Source organism: Cnephaeus nilssonii, assembly GCF_951640355.1.
Source record: "Cnephaeus nilssonii genome assembly, chromosome: 4".
In the NCBI taxonomy this organism is placed as follows: domain Eukaryota; kingdom Metazoa; phylum Chordata; class Mammalia; order Chiroptera; family Vespertilionidae; genus Cnephaeus; species Cnephaeus nilssonii.
Window position 1 is genome coordinate 101,902,951 of NC_137075.1, and position 19,087 is coordinate 101,922,037.

The following is a 19,087-nucleotide window of genomic DNA, read 5'->3' on the forward strand; positions in this document are numbered from 1 at the left end:
TTTTTGGGGGGGGGGGAGCAGGAGGGGTTCCAGCTTTATAGAGAAAGTGGCATCTTAGTGACACCAAGAGGGAACAGGAGCCAAGAAGGGAAGTGTCCTAAGCAGAGGAGACCAAAAAGGGATGGGGGAATGCACAAGTTCATTGATTTGGCATTCTTTGTAATCCCAGAGGAAAATTACCTTCTCGGGTTCAGCCTGCCCTCACCTCAACAAAACGTATTCTCTACTATTTAGTATTTGCATGTGGAACAACCGTAGTCTCTAGGTTTATTCTGAAACCTAGGCTTTTAAAGGTTTTCCCTAAACAAGGTGGTGGGTGGCTCAGGGGCCGAAAGTGTTACTGAATAGAAACAAAAGGGGATTTCAGATTCAAACTCCTGACCTTGGCCGACAGGTCCCTACCAGATCGGCCCCACATCGGCCCCACATGCCTCTCCCACGGCCCTCACTCTGTTCCAGCCACGCTGGCCTCCTTGCTGCTCTGCTCCTGTAACACACCAAGCACGCCCCAGTTCAGATGCCTTGCACTTCTCGAACCACCTGCCTGGAAAGCCCACTCCACGTGTTGCACGGCCCGTCCCTTTATCCAGGTCTTGCACAATTGTCACCTCTGCCTTCCTCCCCATCACCTCTCTTTGTACCTTCATTTGATCTGTATTCATGGCACTTACACTCAGTGACGTGTCTGTGGTCTGCCTTCCCGTCTGAATGTAAGTTTCACCAGGGCAGGGACTTCTGTTGTTCACCACTCTATTCCCAGGTCCTGGAGAGGGCCAGCACACAGGTCCCCATAATCTGAATGACTTGGTAGTCTTGTTATGGTTTAAAATTATTTTACCACTTAAAAAAAAATTCATTTCAGAGAGAAGAAGGGAGAGGGAGAGATAGAAACATCAATGTTGAGAGAATCATTAATCAGCTGCCTTCTGCATGCCCCCATGGGGGATTGAGCCTGAAACCCTGGCATGTGCTCTGACCAGGAATCGTACCGTGACCTCCTGATTCATAGGTCGACACTCAACCACTGAGCCACACCGGCCGGGCACTTTTTTTTGAGACATCTTCTATAAATGAGGCTTTTGTATGTAACACACGTGACACTCGAAGTGTTCTTACAAAAGGAAGTTTCACTTGCCGTGAGGTGTTGGAGTCTGTGTCTGTGGAAGTGCAGAATCATTTACTCTGTGTTTACTCCGGAGTTCAGAGGAGTTAACGTGTTCGGAATAACCACTGAGATTTCCTTCTCTGTCACTTCTTACAGCCTCAAGTGCCTTAGGCCTTTGGTCCCTGACCGTCTTCTTTGGCTTTTCTAGTTCTTTCCTTCCATTCCATCCAGACCAGGATGCTCCTACTGGCCTTTTCCAAGACAGCTGGCCTCTCGCCGTGGGAGCTGCAGCCGATGAGGCACGTTTGAGTAGTCCGGTGGTTCCCCCACAGGGCGAGAGGGATGTAAGCCTTCCTAAGTCAAGGCCAGACTGCCCAGCCCAGCATCCTGCTCGCCATCAACAGCACAGACAGGGTGAGCCTGGTTCCACACATTTTAACAAAGCCCCTGCTCCTCCTTGGAAGTTTTTGTTCTGTAGCAATAGAAATGGTGATTTTTGGTAAGCACAAAGTCTAGAGAAAGGGAAATTTTCTTATGACAACAAACTTATTTTTACACTGACACATAAATACCGAGCAGTACAAGAGCTCCGGGAACATATATGTGTGTGTATGTGCACATACATAAGATGTCCTTAAATGACCGCATTGTATTAGGAAGGAAAAAAATTCCTCCCTCACACAATCCTTTTAATGAGGCCAGAGACAGTTTCGTGTTCTCTGAGGGTAAGGGAGAACCCTTAAAAATCCCCCGCAAAGTCTGTTAGTGGTCAAGAATACTGAACCTGAAACTCAATGAGAGATTTAAGTAATAACCTCGGAAGCACTTTGTCAAACTATTTCCAAAGCCAAGAATGTGTAAAAACTGAACAAAAGATTTAGAGCCATACCAACAAAAGCCAGGACATGCGGAGACGGGAAGTCTGGAATACATGATGATGGAGCATGTGCTGTTTTCCATTTTAAGTATGTAACCTGGTTTTAATCATTTTCCAGAAACGTTTCCAAATTAGAGGGAGGGGGGCAACCTTTAAAAGATATTGACAAACCCCGCCTGGCTCACTGGTTGAGCATCGACCCATGAACCAGGAGGTCACAGTTCCATTCCTGGTTGCAGGCTCCATCCCTGGTGTGGAGTGTGTAGGAAGCAGCCAATCAATTATTCTCTCTCATCATGTTTCTCTCTCTCTCTCTCTGCCCCCCTCGCCTCTCCCTTCCTCTCTGAAATCAATAAAAAAATATTGTTAAAGAAAAAATTGTTTAAAAATAAGATATTAACAAGACTAAACTCTTTACTCTGTGTAAGACCAGATCTGACTCCGCAGCTCAGACTCTGACAGGCTGGCATCGCTGAGAACAGACCCGATACAAATCCTACAGGTTTCAGAGTTGACACCCCCACCCGCAACACCTCAGGCCCACTTCTAGATGACGTGGTCCTTTCTGCCTTTTCATTCATGCTGAGAAAAAGCCCAAGTCACCTAGGATGCTTTAAACACTTTCTGGTACATGCAGCAGTGTACCAAAACGTTTGAACAATTCATAGCTAAAGTCACAGGTCAACGGACCTCACAGCAGAGATCTCATTAGGAACAGAAACTCCGGCCAGGTTTCCGGCGGGGCACCGGCAGGAGGCTTCAGACCCTCCTGACTGGAAGGACGCCCCTCACACAGCCTGAGCCACACGCGGGGTGAGGCAAGAGGAGGTTACAGTTGTGAGGATGTGAAACGTGGAGTATTATTTATGGATGATTGTGTTTTTTCCATATGAACTGTAAACTACCTTTGCCTATTAATTACATTTGAAGAGAGCCCAGGGGACAGAAAAAGAACTGAGACGTGCAGAAAAAAAGAAAAGTCAGAACAGACATTTACTGGACTTAAAGCAAAGAAAGTGTCTCTCTTCAAAGAATAACTCTGTACTGTCTCTGCACTGGAGTGTTTTAAAAATGCAAAGGTTGCGGAAACAGATTCGATTCCTAAATGCACAAGCAGGGGCCACGGATGTGCTGAGGTAGAGGCTGGAGGTGTAGGCTGCGAAAAGGAACAAGGGCGGAGGAAGGCGATGAATGACTGAGAATGGAAGGAATTTGGTGCAGGGGTCGGGAGGGGAAACCCCACACTGGGGAAGGGGCAGCCCGCTGAGAACCAACCATGAGTGATGCCAGCTGCTGCCACTGCTCTGTCATCTGGCCATCTGGAAGGGTCTGGTTTAATGGGGATAAAAAACTATTATTTTTAAAAAGATAAACGCACAGTAAAATTTATGTTTATAAGAAGATGTATACCAATCAGGCCTTTAACATGTCAGAAGTAAATTTGCAAAGTTCTCCTTGGCTGGTGTGGTTCAGTGTTGGCCTGTGCCCTGGAGAGTCTCAGGTTCGATTCCCAGTCAAGGGCACGTACCTGGGTTGCAGGTTTGATCCCTGCCCGGCCCCCTCCCCGAGGTTGGGATGCATGCAGGAGGCAACCAATTGATGTATCTCCCTCACATTGATGTTTCGTTCTCCTCTCTCCCTGCCCCTCCCTTCCACTCTTTCTAAAAAATAATGGAAAATATATCCTCACTCCTTGGGTGAAGTATACCAAAGGAAAAAAAAAGTGTATTTGCAAAGTTAAATATAGGAAAATACAAAAGCAGACTGAATTATCAAAAAGAAAACCTTTTATTTATGTCACTAAATACAATTAGTTTCCCTGATTACAACCCATAATGAGTATCAGTAAAATACAGGCTGGTCTGTACAGAGGCGAACCTCCCAGCATCTGTGTGTACATATATACACGGAACCACCAATCCCAGGAAAAGCAGAGCTGAGCTTGTTAAATTATCGTCTGTTTTAGAAACTCTTACCATTTGAAGGACATGAGAAGAAGATTTAGGTAGCAGAGTACTTGTATAATAACTTAAAAAGTTAAAAGCTTGTAGTGATAAAATCATCTTGGGCACCCTCTTCAGGAATTTGAAGCACTTGACCTTTTACAGATCCAAAGTCTGGGAAAAGACAACCAATCATTGCAACAACTAGCTTCAGTTCATTTGCCATGGGGTTGGTCATGGTGCATTTCCGGTGTGTAAGTCAACAGAACAATCATGACCCAGAGGTGAAGCAAAGCCTAAGAGAGAAAAGATAATTTGTGGATTAGTCAATGATCCCATCTTCACCACAGGCCCAGTGTGAGGCGCATGGAGGGCAGGAACCACGTCTTAGTTGTCTGTGTACTGTGTTCCTGTCCAGCACTGTGTCTGCAACACTCCAGGGGCTCAGAACGTGTTTACTGGGTACTAATGAAGAAATAGATGTACAACCGATGGAGGGTAGTAACAATTCCGGCACATTGCTCAGTCAAGTGGAGTAAAGTCCTCAACTCATTCATGATAAGCACATGTCCCCAAAACAATCAGGTGATTAATGGCTAGAGAGCCATGAAGTGGCTGGAGAGGCTTTCTAAGAGCAGTTAGAGCTGGTGTCTGAAAGAGGGCTTGGCCATGCGCTGGTGAAGAGGGTTGGGAAGGCATGCTCGACAGGAATGCGGGGCCAGGTTTCAGAGGTGATCTGGGGTCCAGCACAGGACCTCCACCGACACAGTCCCACTGGCTCCCTCGTGGTTGGGGACAACGGCATGAGGCTCCCTCGCTCAGGCATCACTGGCGTGAAGTATCACGTCTCATGCTGACAGGCAGAGTACGTGTTCCTCAAAACCTCCAACCGGAAATCAACCCAGATGTGGACATATTCTGAACGCTTTCTGAGGCCAATCTTTTTCCTCTCATTCTCTCCATCCCCCTCTTCTTAAAAACTTTTTATTTTTTAAGTAACTCTTCCCTCTAGTGGATCAGAAAGAAATTTCTTTCTAAGGGTGCCTTTATTCCTTTTGAAGAAAAAAATAGCCTGTTTTAATTAAACTCAACTACTTTTAGCATCCCCATTCAGAACAGTGAGTTTTTTAGGCTCACAGGACACATGAAATGGCATGCCTGACTCTGGTAACCATTATTAGAGCTAAAAAATATGAAAGAAAATAAATCAACCTTGAGACCGTTTTAGAAAACAAAGCAAAACACATGGAAAGCAACTTTACATCAAGATAAGAAATCAATTGTTTTGTATTGTATTTTTTATCATAAGAGGGGCTTAGCAATGGAGTTAACTGTAAAACTGCACTAAAGTTAATTTTATTGTAGGAAAAGTCTTTGAGCAATTTATATTTTAGACATAACAAATTTTTATCTTCACTTGTATTACTAAAAATGAATTCTCTTTCAAAACTGATTGCTAAACTTTTAGTCAAAAAGACCAGCAGCTGCCTGGCTGGTATAACTCAGTGGTTGAGCCTCAATCCATGAACCAGGTGGTTATGGTTTGATTCCTGGTGAGGGCACATGCCTGGGTTGCAGGCTCGATCCCCAGTAGGGGGCATGCAGGAGGCAGCCAGTCATCATCACTGATGTTTCAGTCTCTCTCTCCCCCTCTCCCTTCCTCTCTGAAGTCAATAAAAACATACTAAAAAAAAAAGACCCGCCGCTGAAAAAATCAAGTGCAGCATTGTTTTTTTAAACAAGTTCACTTACCATATATATAATTACAAAAACTCGTGCTATTGGGTATCTTCGGAGAAAAATTCCCAGACGGATACTGTGCAAATGGTGGTGGGGTGAAGAAAAGAGAAGAGGGTTAGACTAACAATAGATCTACCTGTAGTAATATCTAATAATGCTTTTTAACATTCCACTCATTTATACTAGTTCTGTGGCCACCATAAAGATCTATTTATAGTAGATTAAATAATTATTTGAAATAATCATACAGAAATGCCATAGTGTAAGCAAATACTTTTATCATTACTTGGGTTTAGCTGTTAAACAACTTGGTCCCTCTCTAAATTACTTTTCTTTTAGGAACGAAAGTTATAAAACATAAGGCAAATGTGAAAACAAGAATAGGAAAGTCTAGTTGGAATCAATCTGCAAATTACTAATCAGAAAGCTTTTGTATGGACACATGCTTCCCAAAGACACAAAACTACAGAAACTCAAGTAACACTTAAACAAATGAAGTGTGAGGAGCAATATGATGTCCAGACCTTGCCACTCACGCCTTTTTACATTTCCCTTTCAAGATGGACACAGGTACAAGCAAGTACACCTTCTCTACCTTTCTGTTTCTTTGCCACTAGCACAATGCCTTGCATACTGGTTCTCTAAAAGTTATGTAGGCTGAATACATGAAAGTTGAAATAGATGTGCATATTAGTTTAGAAATGACTATGGCATCCTTGGTCCATGGCTTTGGGAATCTTAGTAAATCCTCCTCCTAATATGTAACACCACAGCTATATTCTGATACATAAAGGTAAGAAAAGATTGCTCTTTTATGCAATAGTTCGTTGAAACCGTGTTTAATTATAAACACTAAAAGACAAAAGAGTTTAATAGGATATTTAGACATGATGCTATATATAAACTATTAAAACATTTTTTCCTTTAAAAGATAATAAAAGACAGATTATTAATCTTTTATTATTATACCACTTAACAGTGAAATTATTATTTATGGTTAGCACATGTATGAAAATGATAACGGGGGTGGTTTAGATTAAATGTGCAGGAGTCGTCCCCGAGCCTCAATGAATGTTTGGTGGTTTCTTCTAGCAAGTCTTTTGCTTCATTTATTCTGATTGCTAAGTACGGAGCTCCACCTTTATCTGGGTGATTCAAAATCATGATTCTCCTGTGAGCTGTTCTAATCTCGGCCTTGCCAGCAGATGGGTTTACATCCAAAATAAGAATAGCTTCTCGCCTACTCATTTTCTGTTCAAATCCTCCTTTATAGTAGGATGAAAGGCTAGGTGTGAAATCTTCTGCGATTACTTGTTCTACAGGTTTCCAGACCTGAAATACACAGTGACCTGCAAAAGCTGTAACACCCAGTCCTACAGCATCAAGCTTTTTGCCATCCTTGGTCGATCTCCATGTCCACCCGTTTGGTTGAGGGAGGTGAGTACTCAGCATAACATCAGCACTTGCCAGTGGGGGTGATGCTGCCAAGGGCAGCCATGGCCCTGCGGCAGAGGGAGACCTAAAACCTTTCTTTGACAATTACTTAAGAACTTTATTAATAGGTGCTTGCAGTTTGTTGACTTCTTTAAAAAAAATCAAGTTGTAAACTTTTTTTACAAATTAAAAATGAGGTTCTTAAAAAATCTCAACTTGCCAGATATGTAACAATTTAAAAACCTCTAAAGGTGTATTAAGAAAAACTGGGCTTTTTTTTTTTTTTTTTAACATGTTTGTCATTACCAAAAAAGAGACATCTTTAGGTAAAAATAACAAAACCCCCATGCTGCATAGCTGGTCCACAGACAAAAAGCAAGCACTTAAGGTCTTCAGCTCCCATCTTTTTTGTTGTTGTTGTTAAACTCACATGAGGCTATTTTTCCATTGCTTTTTGGAAAGAGTGGAAGGGAGATATATATGTGTGTGTGCGTGTGTGTGTGTATAGGGGCAGCGAGCAAATCCATAGCCCAGGTACGTGCCCTTGACTGAGGATCAAACCCAAGACCCTTGGGTGCACGGGCTGACGCTCTAACCACTTAGGAACACTGGCCAGGCTTGGTCATTTAACCCTTTGCACTTGCTTGCTTTTTTCTCGATTCCTTTATTCTAATGCTAACCGTGTCAAGTCACACTCGACATCCGAGTGCAAAAGGTTAATACTGCTAGTATTTTATATTCATTTCTTCTTGTTGGATGACTAAACCGGATAGTAGAGATGGTAAGCTGGCGTTTACTCAGCCCTGCTCTGCTCAGCTTTGGGAGCAGATGAATTCTCAGCTGGTGGACCAGCTGCTTTAGTCTCAGTGCACAAGGTATCTGCACAAGTTGCAGCGGTACTGATGTGGAGGTAGCTGTTGACCTTGGGTCTCTGGTAATCCTGCTGGCAATTGTGTGGAGGACCCTCTGACGTGGACAGCATCTAAATGCTTATGGTCTGCTGCACATTTACTGCCTTGCACTGGAACTCCACAGGGACCTGTAACATTTGCTGCCTCCACACCCTTTTCTCCTTTAACTACATCAAACCCCACAGCCTCTCCTTCTCCTACACTGTGAGGGTACTTCCTGGGGTTCTTCTTCTTTATGGCCATCTGGTGTACAAATTCATCTTCTTTGGTGTCATTCCTGTTGATTAAACCATATCCGTCTCTTACACTGAAACATTTTACTGTTTCCAAAATCTTCGTTGCAATGATTTTGTCTCTGCTGGCAGGTGCCCAGGATATGAGGCTACCTGGGCTGGCGCCCCCTGTGCCACTGCCCGTAATGCCAGGCTTGGTGCTGGCAGTGCTGAGGGTGGGGGTGATGGTGACTGGGGCTGTCTGCAGCAGCTGCGGCTTCTCCCAGGGTGTGATGGTAACTAGGCCGGAGCGATGGCAGTGGTGCTGCTCGGAGCTCTCTAGGGTCCTCTCTTCACTCCCGATAGAGATCTAAAACATTTTCTACATAAGGTAGATGTCTGCTAGTATAAAAAGTTTATTTATAAGTATATACATAACATAAATTATGTATTATTTATGTAATATATAAAAACATATTACAATGAGTACTGTTCATTAGTAGCATCTTTTATTCTAATCAAATGACAAATTATTGAGATAAAGCATTCAAATGGATGCATTTACATGCGATAGACACTTTCTCAATGAAATTTAATGAGTTTTAAAATAGAGTTTATTACAGAAAGAGGATTAATCATCTTCAATAAGTATAGGCACTGGCAGACCTCTTAAAGCAATTTCATGACACTGAAATACCATGAAAGGAATAAGGTAAATGTCACTTTAAATATCAGCCCTATCTGATGGGACTCACAATGATGGAAACCACTAGAAAAGGTTATAAAAATATTTGATGGTCCATCACTCATCGTTACTGGCAGGACTTACCTAAATTGGTCAATTGAACTAGCAGCTTTGCGGACTCTTCCATACATTCCTGCCAGACTGGTTTCTGTGTCATTAAAAAGAACAGGAACATTTCGTAGACGTGCCCCTGTTTAAACAAGAAAATAATGAATGGAGGTACAGACAGCAAAAATGAATTTTTTAACAAAATTATAGTTGAATATACATTAAGTTACTTATGAAAGAAATTCTCAAGGCCAACTTCCTAAGTATTACATCCAGAGATAAAATCATAAAAAAAAACAGGTAAATTTGATTATATGAAATGTTTGAACTTTCATACCCAAAAACATCAAAATGTAAAAACTAAAAAAAAATTACTTCTCTATGGAATTAGCAAAAATTAAAGTTTATAAACACCAAGTGTTGCCAATAGTCAATATTAATGGACGCAACTCCTGTGCTAGTAAGAATGGCCTTTCTTCAAAGCCGATGACTCCCACATTTCATCTCCAGCCCAGACCACTCCCAACTCTAGACTTGTCCAATCACCTGTCCCATTTCCATCTGGATGTCTAACAGTCATCTCAAACTCAGCATGCCAAGACCATGGTACTGACTTCTTGCCTCTGCTGCCAACCCACTCGTCCTGCAGTTCTCCCCATCTCAGACAGGAGAACGCCATCCTTCCATCTGCTCAGGCCCCCAACCTTGACTCCTTTCTTCCTGTCAAACTTCACAATCTGCCAGCAAATGCTGTCAGCTCACCTTTAAAATGAATCCTCACAATCCCCCCTCTGTTCTGAAGCACCCTCATCTCTCACATGGATTAATACAACAGCTCCTCCTGGTCCCCTGCCTCCACTCTTAGTTCTTTGTAGTCTACTATGGACACAGCAGCCAGAGGTATCTTGTTAGAATACAGGTTACATCAGCCACCCTTCTCAAGAACCTCCAGTGGCTTTCCCTTCCTTCAGAGACGTCGCCCTACAGGCCTAAACAGCCTCCTCCAAGTTCTCTGAATTCACCTTACACGCCGCTCCCCAGTCCTGCTGCCCAGGCCTCCCTGCTGTTCCTGCAACATTCCCGCCTCAGGGCCTTTGCAGCACCTGCTCTTCTCCCTACCTGGAACACTTTTCCCGTGGATCTCCTCGCTGTCCACTATCTTACCTCCTACCTTTTCAATGAGGTCTCCCTTGACCACCCTAAAGTACAATCCCATCTCCACAGTTGGCACCCCATGTCTCCCTTCCTCGGCAGCACATATCACCACCTCACATCATTCATTTACTGCCTGTGTCCTCCACCTGCATTCCTCTCCACACCACCAGAATTGAAGATCCACAGGGCAGAGATTTTGGTCTCTTTTGTTGCCCAATGTCTAGGATAGTACCTGGAATAAACTAAGCACTTAGTAATTATTTGCTGATTTTGCCACCAAAAATCAAAGCGCCTTCAAATGTGTATACCTATTGACCGAGCAATTCTATTTCTAATCATTTATCCCAAGAAAATAAAAGAGATGTACAGAAAATATTTTCCTCAGAACTGCTGTATTAGCAATAAAAAATGGCAACAATCTAAATTCCCAACCATAAGGAGACCTGATCAAACAAATTACAGTATTTACACAATAGATTCCTATAAAGTAATGTATAAACTATTGTATGAACTATATTATGAAACTTATTTATATGAAAAAGTTAAAAATCAATAAAACAGATAATATAAACATGTATAGGGAAAAAGTCTAAAAGGACTTTCTAGGATTAAGGCTGCTGAAGCTTACACTAAAATCTTTAACATCCCCTCCCCCCCTTTTTTTTAATCCTCACTTGAGGATATGTTTTCACTGGTGATTATTATTATTATTTTTTTAGAGAGAAACATCGATCAGTTGCCTCCTATACATGCCACAACCAGGGATCAAACCCTGACAGGGAATGGAATCCTCCATCTTTTGGTATATGAGATGACACTCCAACCAACTGAGCCACACTGGCCAGGGCTTTAACCTTCTTTTTTAATATGTATTTTGGGAATACAGATTCTCTATTAAAATTATAGAGCATGGATATACTTATATGACTACTAGAGGCCCGGTGCACAGATTCATTCACCGGTGGGGTCACTCGCAATCTGGGACCCCTCGGGGGATGTCAGATAGCCTGTTTGGACCCGATCCCCACAGGCCTGATCCAGACAGGAGGGAGTCCGATCCTGTGCACTGAGCATCTGTCCCCTGGTGGTGAGTGCGCGACATAGTGACCAGTGGACCAGTCATTCTGTTGTTCGGTCGTTCGGTCGCTTAGGCTTTTATATATGTAGATGTATCAGATTTAATATTCATAATTATAGCCCTAACCGGTTTGGCTCAGTGGATAGAGCATTGGCCTGCGGACTGAAAGATCCTGGGTTCAATTCCGGTCAAGGGCACATGCCCAGGCTGCAGGCTCAATCCTCAGTGGGAAGTGTGCAGGAGGCAGCCAATCAATGATTCTCTCTCATCATTGATGTTTCTATCTTTCTCTCCCTTCCTCTCTTAAATCAATAAAAATATATTAAAAAAGAAAAACAGGAGTTCTTCAACCTATTGCTCAGAAAAATTAAAAAATATATATTCATAGTTATGGATTGGAAGATTATTAAAGCAAATTTTGCTTTAAGATTCCTGAAAGTCCCTCTGTACTGAATCATTTGCTTTGTCTGCAACATCCTACTGAGCATCCTATGTATTTCAATATGACTATGGGTCCTCAGGCCTCTTTCCTCCAAGTCCCACACTAGTGAGGGATATTAATCAGTCCACAGTCCAATTTATTAATGATCATATCCAACAGCACATGGCCCATCTTCACATAAGGAGAAAAGTGGGTGCTTCGTTGGATGAAACCTCTTTCTTAATAAAACTGGTATTTTTTTAACTTATCAAAATCATGTTTGAATTAGCAACATTATAAATTAAGGCAACAAAACATTTTTGTTTTTGTTTTTAATCCTCACCCGAGGATATTTTTCCACTGATTTTTAGGAAGAGTGGATGGAAGAGAGAGGGAAAGACAGAGAGAAACATCAATGTGAGAGAAACACATCGATTGGTTGCCTCTCCCACGCACCCTGACCAGGGCCCAGGCCGGGAGGAGCCTGCAATCAAGGTACGTGCCCTTGACTGGAATTGAATGGCCGTTCTTTTTTTACCTTCGCCATTGTCAACTCCAGACATATTGATGGAAGACCCAGTGCTCCCAGCTCCAGTGGCCGATTTCATCTGCTGCTCGAGGCGCTCCAGCTGGAAGACCAGCGAGTTCTTCTCAGTGCTGAGGCTTTCCAGCATGGTCTGCTTCTGGATGAGAGTCTCTGTCAGCTGATGGAGTCGACTCTCCAACTCGGACTGGCTGCTATTGCTTAGGGTTTTATTGGTAAGCTGAAAGGCAACAGTTCATAAAAGCATTACATAAAACCAGTCATACAACACAGAAACCACACTGCCACATCCCCACAGGTGAACTGTGGTATTCACTGATTTCTCAAAACTCTGTAATGATTCTTTCATTGACTACAGAAGCAATTTTCAAACTGAATTAGTGGGTCACAAAATCAACTTGGTGGTTCAATTGATGCATTAAAAAGTAGAACAGAATGGGAGGTATCAGAATGTACAGCACATAGTATGTAAGAGTATTATTTTTTGAAACTTCTGTATTAATTTTGTGCACTGTAAGAATGTGTGAGTACTGAGACATGATATAAACCTTACTTCTTACTGTAACATCACGGTCAAAAATCTGAAAGCACTGATCCATGGGACATAGTTGAAACATTTCGACCTGGATAACTCAACGGTTGTGCAAAGACCACTCACTGCCGGTGGTTTTCATCCCCACTCTGCGATTTCCTCACTATCTGACTTGGACAAACTGCTTCTGAATCTGTTTCTCTGAATCTGTTTCCTCAAGTGAGGACGAATGTGCTTGTTGTCTGTCTCCTCGTGTGTTAACTGAAGATAATAGTGCCTGTTGCACATGGTGTTTAGGGATATTAAATGAGAATTTTCCTAGTAGGGTCTGGCTGACAGTTCTTAGTAACTTCCTTCATTGCATCTTCTATTTGTTCTCATGTGCCACCATTTCCCGCCTCCACTCAGCTGTCCACATTTCCTGCTTGGAAAATTCAGTCCCCTTCTCTTATCTAGGTTCTACCTGCCTTCAAAGCCTCTTCCTTGAAGCCTTTTCCAACAACTCTAGCCCAAGCTGACCTCAGCCTTCTTTCAGACTTCCACGGACTGCCTCAGCATTTACCAATCACTTTGGTAACCCTGTTTAAAGGAGTCCATTACTTATGGAGTCAATCGCGTGAAGAGAAGGGAGGAAAGGACAGTCTACAACCACAGAGTAAGTGAATGCACGATTTCGGCAGTTAGTGATCCAGACTGGTAACTCTGGGTGCTAGGCACCAGCTGTTTTCTTTACGTTTCTCATTTTCAGAGTTACAAAGAGGTCTTGCTAACTTCCTGGAAGACCTATCAATGCTAATAGAATGATTTATCCCTGGATTTCTCTTAGGAAAGAGAAAACACATTTATGAAACAGGCAATCAGCACAATCCCCACTGAAGTTAGAAGGTTTTGAGATAATTCACATCTCCTCAAGTGACTCTGGCTACAAGATCTATAATAATAAAAGTGTAATATGCTAATTAGACTGGACAGCCAGACGTCCTTCTGGACAACCTTCCAGATAAAGCCAGGCTGCGAGGGCTGAGGGCCGAGCCCCTTGCACAAATTTCATGCATCGGGCCTCTAGTACTTCTATAAGAAGTAAGCCACAGAATACAGCAAGTGCAGACTCATAGGCATTAGATGAAAAGTCGGTATCAGGTTGAAAATAACATTGTACCATTGCAACAAGAAAATTCAGATGAAAAAGAAGATCTTACTGTATTCTCTGGAAAAAATGTGCCTTTACAATGAATGGTATCTTTGCCCAAGTTGTAAATGGCACATACCTGATTCCTAAGTTTCTGAATTTCTTCTTCTCGATCTTTAATTCTGCTTTGCAATGTATTCTTTGTTCGATAAAGATCTTCTTCTATATAATGGAATTCCTACGAAGTGAGGCACAAAATAAAAGTTAAAACAGCATTCCCTATTCCATCGCCAGAACCTAAAACAGTGCCTGACACATAGTAGACACTCAATATGTGCTGAGTATATACTGAATGAATAAATGAACAGATTTGGATGGGTCTAATAAAAAGTTATACTTCAGCATCATGTATCAATCTGTATATGAACGTTTAAGCACAAGTCTTTACGTGGTCATATGTTTTAAATTTTTCTAGAACTGCTACTGGATCATATGATAAGTGTATGTCTAATTTAAAGGAAAAAAAACCTGCCAATTGTTTTCCAAATACCTGTACCAGTTTGCATTCCAACAGTAATATGAGAGCGTGCCAGTTCTTCCACATCCTTCCCACATTTGGTGTTGTCAGTCTCTTTAAGTGTGGCTAATCTAGTTGGGTATGTGGTGCTATCTCATTGAGGTTTCATTGCATTTCCCTAATGATTAATGATGTTGAGCAGCTTATTCACATGCTTATTTGTGAATAAGCTGCTCAACATCATTAATCATTAGGGAAATGCAAAGGCAATATTTTGTACCTTTTTTGCACTGTCATTAATAAAAGAGAGAGAAAGAAACAAAGAAATACCTCTTGGTTCACTATCAACTGCATTAAACCACTGCTAGTCTGTATAATAAATATGATCATTCAGAGTCAAGTCGGAATTTAAGAACAAAGCACATTCCAGGAAAGAAAAAGTAATTAGTTAGCGAAATACCTTTAAAAGCATTATGAGGCATAGGGAATATAGTCAATTATATTGTTAATAACTTTGCATGGTGCCAGATGGTAACATCCTGGGGATCATTTTGCAATGTATATAAATATCGAAACACTATAATGTACACCTAAAACTAATGGTATATTATATGTCAATGATATGTCAATTTAAAAATGCATTATGCTTCACTGTGCTGGGAGCTTCATATAGCTCCTTCAGTAAAGGTATGAAGACATACATGTGAGATGGACTTAACTGCCAAAGACTACTTTAGACATTTAGTTCAACCTGCTCATTTCACAGACTGTAAAAACTGAGATAAGCGAAGAAAGAGAAAACGGCCCTAGCTAGTTTGGCTCAGTGGAAAGAGCGTCAGCCTGCAGACTGAAGCTTTCTGGGTTCGATTTCTGTCAAGGGCCCATGCCTGAGTTGTGGGCTCGATCCCCAGTAGAGGGCTAGAGCAAAGGCAGCCAATCTGTGATTCTCTCTCATCATTGATGTTTCAATCTCTCTCTTCCTCTCTGAAATCAATAAAAATATATTTTTTAAAAAAAGAGAGAATAAGCCTAACCAATGGACACAGACAACAGGAGGGTGAGGGCATTAGTGGGAGGGATAGGAGGGGTAATGGGGGAATAAGGACACATATGTAACACCTTAATCAATAAAGAAATTTAAAAAGAGAGAGAGAGAAAATGAGGAAGGTAATTAGGGTAGGAGAATAACAATTTATAGATATGCCTTATTTCTAAAGCTCTAGGCTAGCACAAAATTTAAGGTTGAAATGATCTAAACTGATAAAAAAGCACTACAGGACATTTAACCCTAAAATTAAGTACTTCACATCAGAACATCTGATTACTAAGTAAACAGCCATAGCTATATTCAGCTCCACTTTCTTCTACTTACCTCCCTCATTTTATAAAAGGGCACTGGAAATGAATGTGGTTGAAATCATGTGCCATAATAAAATGAAAATTATCTCACTAATCATCAAGAACATAAAATTTTTGCCTTTAAATATATATTAGATCCTTAAATAAATTAAAATGCAATTTCTGAAAGGATAGCTAATCTTGTAATTAAAGATAGCCCATGATATACTCTGTAGGTTGCTACTCAGTTTTTCTCTTAATATGCAGAAAACAGATTTAAGTGCTACTTTCAAAATAAAAACAAATATTTCTCTGAGAATTGAACCACTTTCAGAAAGAATCAATCCTAATGAAAAAAAATCTGCCAGGCTAGGATGGCTCAGTTGATTGATTGCCGTCCTGTGCTCCAAAAGGTTGCCAGTTCAATTCCCAGGCAGGGCACATACCTAGGCTGCGGTTTTGATCCCCAATTGGGGCATTTATACAGGGCACCCAATCAATGTTTCTTTCTCACATTGATGCTTCTCCCTCTCCCCTCCCCTCCCCGCCCCGCCCCGCCCCGCCCCGCATGTCCTCGGGTGATGATTTAAAAAAACAATCTTTAAAGGACATAAATATGCAAAACTGGAATAGTTTTATCTTCTATAAAATAAACACAATAGTGATTTTATTATGTGAAATGAACTAAGATGATGTAAATTAAGTGCCTATAACAATGTCACTGCTCAGTAAATTATAGATGTTTCTAGTGGCCCGGTGCATGAAATTCGTACACGAGGGGGGGGGGCTGTCCCTCAGCCCGGCCTGCACCCTCTCCAATCTGGGACCCCTTGAGGGATGTCCGACTGCCGGTTTACGCCCGATCCCTGGGATCAGGCCTAAACCGGCAGTTGGACATCCCTCTCGCAATCCGGGACCACTGGCTCCTAACCGCTCACCTGCCTGCCTGGTCACCCCTAACCACTCTGCCTGCCAGCCTGATCACCCTCAACTGCACCCCCCTGCTGGCTTGATCGCCCCCAACTGCCCCCCCTGCTGGCCTGCTCGTCGCCTACTGCCCCCCCCCCCCACCGGCCTGCTCACCCCCTACTGCCCCCATGCCAGCATGCTTGTCCCAAAATGCCCCTCCCATTGGCCTGATCATGCCCAACTGTCCCTCACTGCCGGCCTGCTCGTCCCCTACTACCCCCCCTGCTGGCCTGCTCGCCCCCTATTGCCCCTCTTGCCGGCTTGCTTGCTCCCAACTTCCCCCACCGCCAGCCTGATCACCCCAACTGCCCTCCCCTCCTGTCCTGATCACCCTAACTGCCTCTGCCTCATCCCTGCCATTATGGCTTTGTCTGGGAGGCAGCCACGGAGCAGGTGGGGCAACCAAGGAAGCCAAGCCTCCTACCTGCTCTGTCTGGCGCCACCATCTTTGTCACATCAATTTGCATATTCCCTCCTTATTGGCTGTGGGTGCCGCCATCTTTATTGTGAAGTGATGGTTAATTTGCATATTACTCTTTTGTTAGACAGGATTAATATTAGATATCAAATCTTATTCTGAAAATGTGGCTACAAACATGTTTAACTGTGTTAATATGAAACCTATTATATAAGTACTAGAGGCCCAGTGCATGATTTAATCATGCACCTGGTGCACCAGCGGGCTGGCTGTCCGCGGGTGCCCCAGGCCTTCCGAAAGCCTCCGGCGCTGCGGAGGCTTTCGAAAGGCCTTGCGCCGGAGCAGACAGCCGGCCAGGTCCCCCGCTTTGGCCTTTGATCGCGGGGGACCTGGCCGGCTGTCCGCGGGTGCACCAGGCCTTCCGAAAGCCTCCGGCGCTGCGGAGGCTTTCGAAAGGCCTTGCGCCGGAGCAGACAGCCGGCCAGGTCCCCCGCTTTGGCCTTTGATCGCGGGGGACCTGGCCGGCTGTCCGCGGGTGCCCCAGGCCTTCCGAAAGCCTCCGGCGCTGCGGAGGCTTTCGAAAGGCCTTGCGCCGGAGCAGACAGCCGGCCAGGTCCCCCGCTTTGGCCTTTGATCGCGGGGGACCTGGCCGGCTGTCCGCCGGTGCCCCAGGCCTTCCGAAAGCCTCCGGCAGCCATGGCTCAGCGTCCTGCTGGCCCAATCAGCTACCCCGGCCACTCTGAGTCCCGCCCCCTGCGCCTCCTGCTGGCCCAATCGTGGGCGTAGCGGAGTGATGGTAATTTACATATTACCATTTTATTATGTAGGACTAGAGGCCCGGTGCACGAATTCGTGCACAGGTGGGGCCAGGCTGGCTGGGGGGTAGGGCTATGGGCAGTTGGCTGGCCAGCCCCACCCCCTAGTCAAACTCCCAGTCAAAGGGACAATTTGCATATTAGTCTTTTATTATATAGGAGCAGGACATTAAAATAAAATATACTTGGGGAGCAGACAACTGCTAATTGAACAATGAAACAGAATCTTAACCATGATTTGTAAATATAATCTGTATAAACACTTTTTCTCAATCAGAAAAAGTAATCTAATATGGTACTAATGTTATATCTCTATTAACTAGCAATTATTGCTGTGTCCAGAAAGTACAAATGTAGTAAAGTACAAAAATCAACTGATTTTATTTTTAACTTTTCTATATGTATATACTCTGACAAACAAATATAAAAAAATACAGACAGAGTAATAGTAAAAAAACCTCTGGGACAAGAATCCTGGATTCTATTCTATTCTGTAATTAGTTGTGTGAAATTAGGCAAGTCTCATAACAATTTTGTGCCTCTATTTTTCAGCTGTTAAACAAACAATGAGAGTGGGACAGCAGTGGCAGTCAGGCCTGTCTACCACTAGTTCTCTAAGCACATCCCCTAAGAATGCCAGGAAGCTGCTTTACAGGGACGTGTCCTCGTGTGACAGCTGGGAGACAGTCTTCTCCGATAATCAATCTAAAATCCTTACCTGCTTCTGTCGGTCCAATTCTGCCTCAAGTTCTTGTTTAGATGCTTTATGTCCAGCTATTTGGTCTTGCAGATCTTGCAACTGTTCTCTTGTTGATTCTGCTTCACTGACCTGCTGAGCCTCCATATCCTAAAAAGATGAATCTTATATGTGAAAGCAATCATTAACTGTTCAGTTCAATATGTACTGAGCAATCATCACGCACCATGAACTGGAGTCAGCAGGCATGGGAGGGACAAAGATGAAAGAGATGGTATCAGCCTAAAAGGAGCACATAAACTGACACTTCATTATATAATACCAGAGGCCCAGTGCACAAAATTCGTGCATGGGTGGGGGGGCCCTCAGCCTGGCCTGCACCCTCTCTGATTCGGGACCCCTTGGGGGATGTCTGACTGCTGGTTTAGGGATCAGGCCTAAATCAGCAGTCAGACATCC

At 43.2% G+C, this 19,087-nt stretch overlaps 1 protein-coding gene across 1 annotated transcript in view; it reads right to left on the reverse strand.

Annotated features, from left to right (window-relative positions):
- Positions 1–3,751: 3,751 nt before the first annotated feature.
- The window catches only part of GOLGA5 (golgin A5), a 37,569-nt gene continuing 22,233 nt past the window's right edge, over positions 3,752–19,087 (reverse strand). The window contains exons 8-13 of the mRNA XM_079767879.1: positions 18,650–18,778; positions 14,014–14,112; positions 12,208–12,433; positions 9,052–9,157; positions 5,678–5,741; positions 3,752–4,221 (exon numbers count right to left, since the gene is read on the reverse strand). Of these exons, the coding sequence (XP_079624005.1) occupies positions 4,141–4,221; positions 5,678–5,741; positions 9,052–9,157; positions 12,208–12,433; positions 14,014–14,112; positions 18,650–18,778 (705 nt within the window). The 3' untranslated portion in view covers positions 3,752–4,140. The remainder of the gene's footprint in view (positions 4,222–5,677; positions 5,742–9,051; positions 9,158–12,207; positions 12,434–14,013; positions 14,113–18,649; positions 18,779–19,087) is intronic.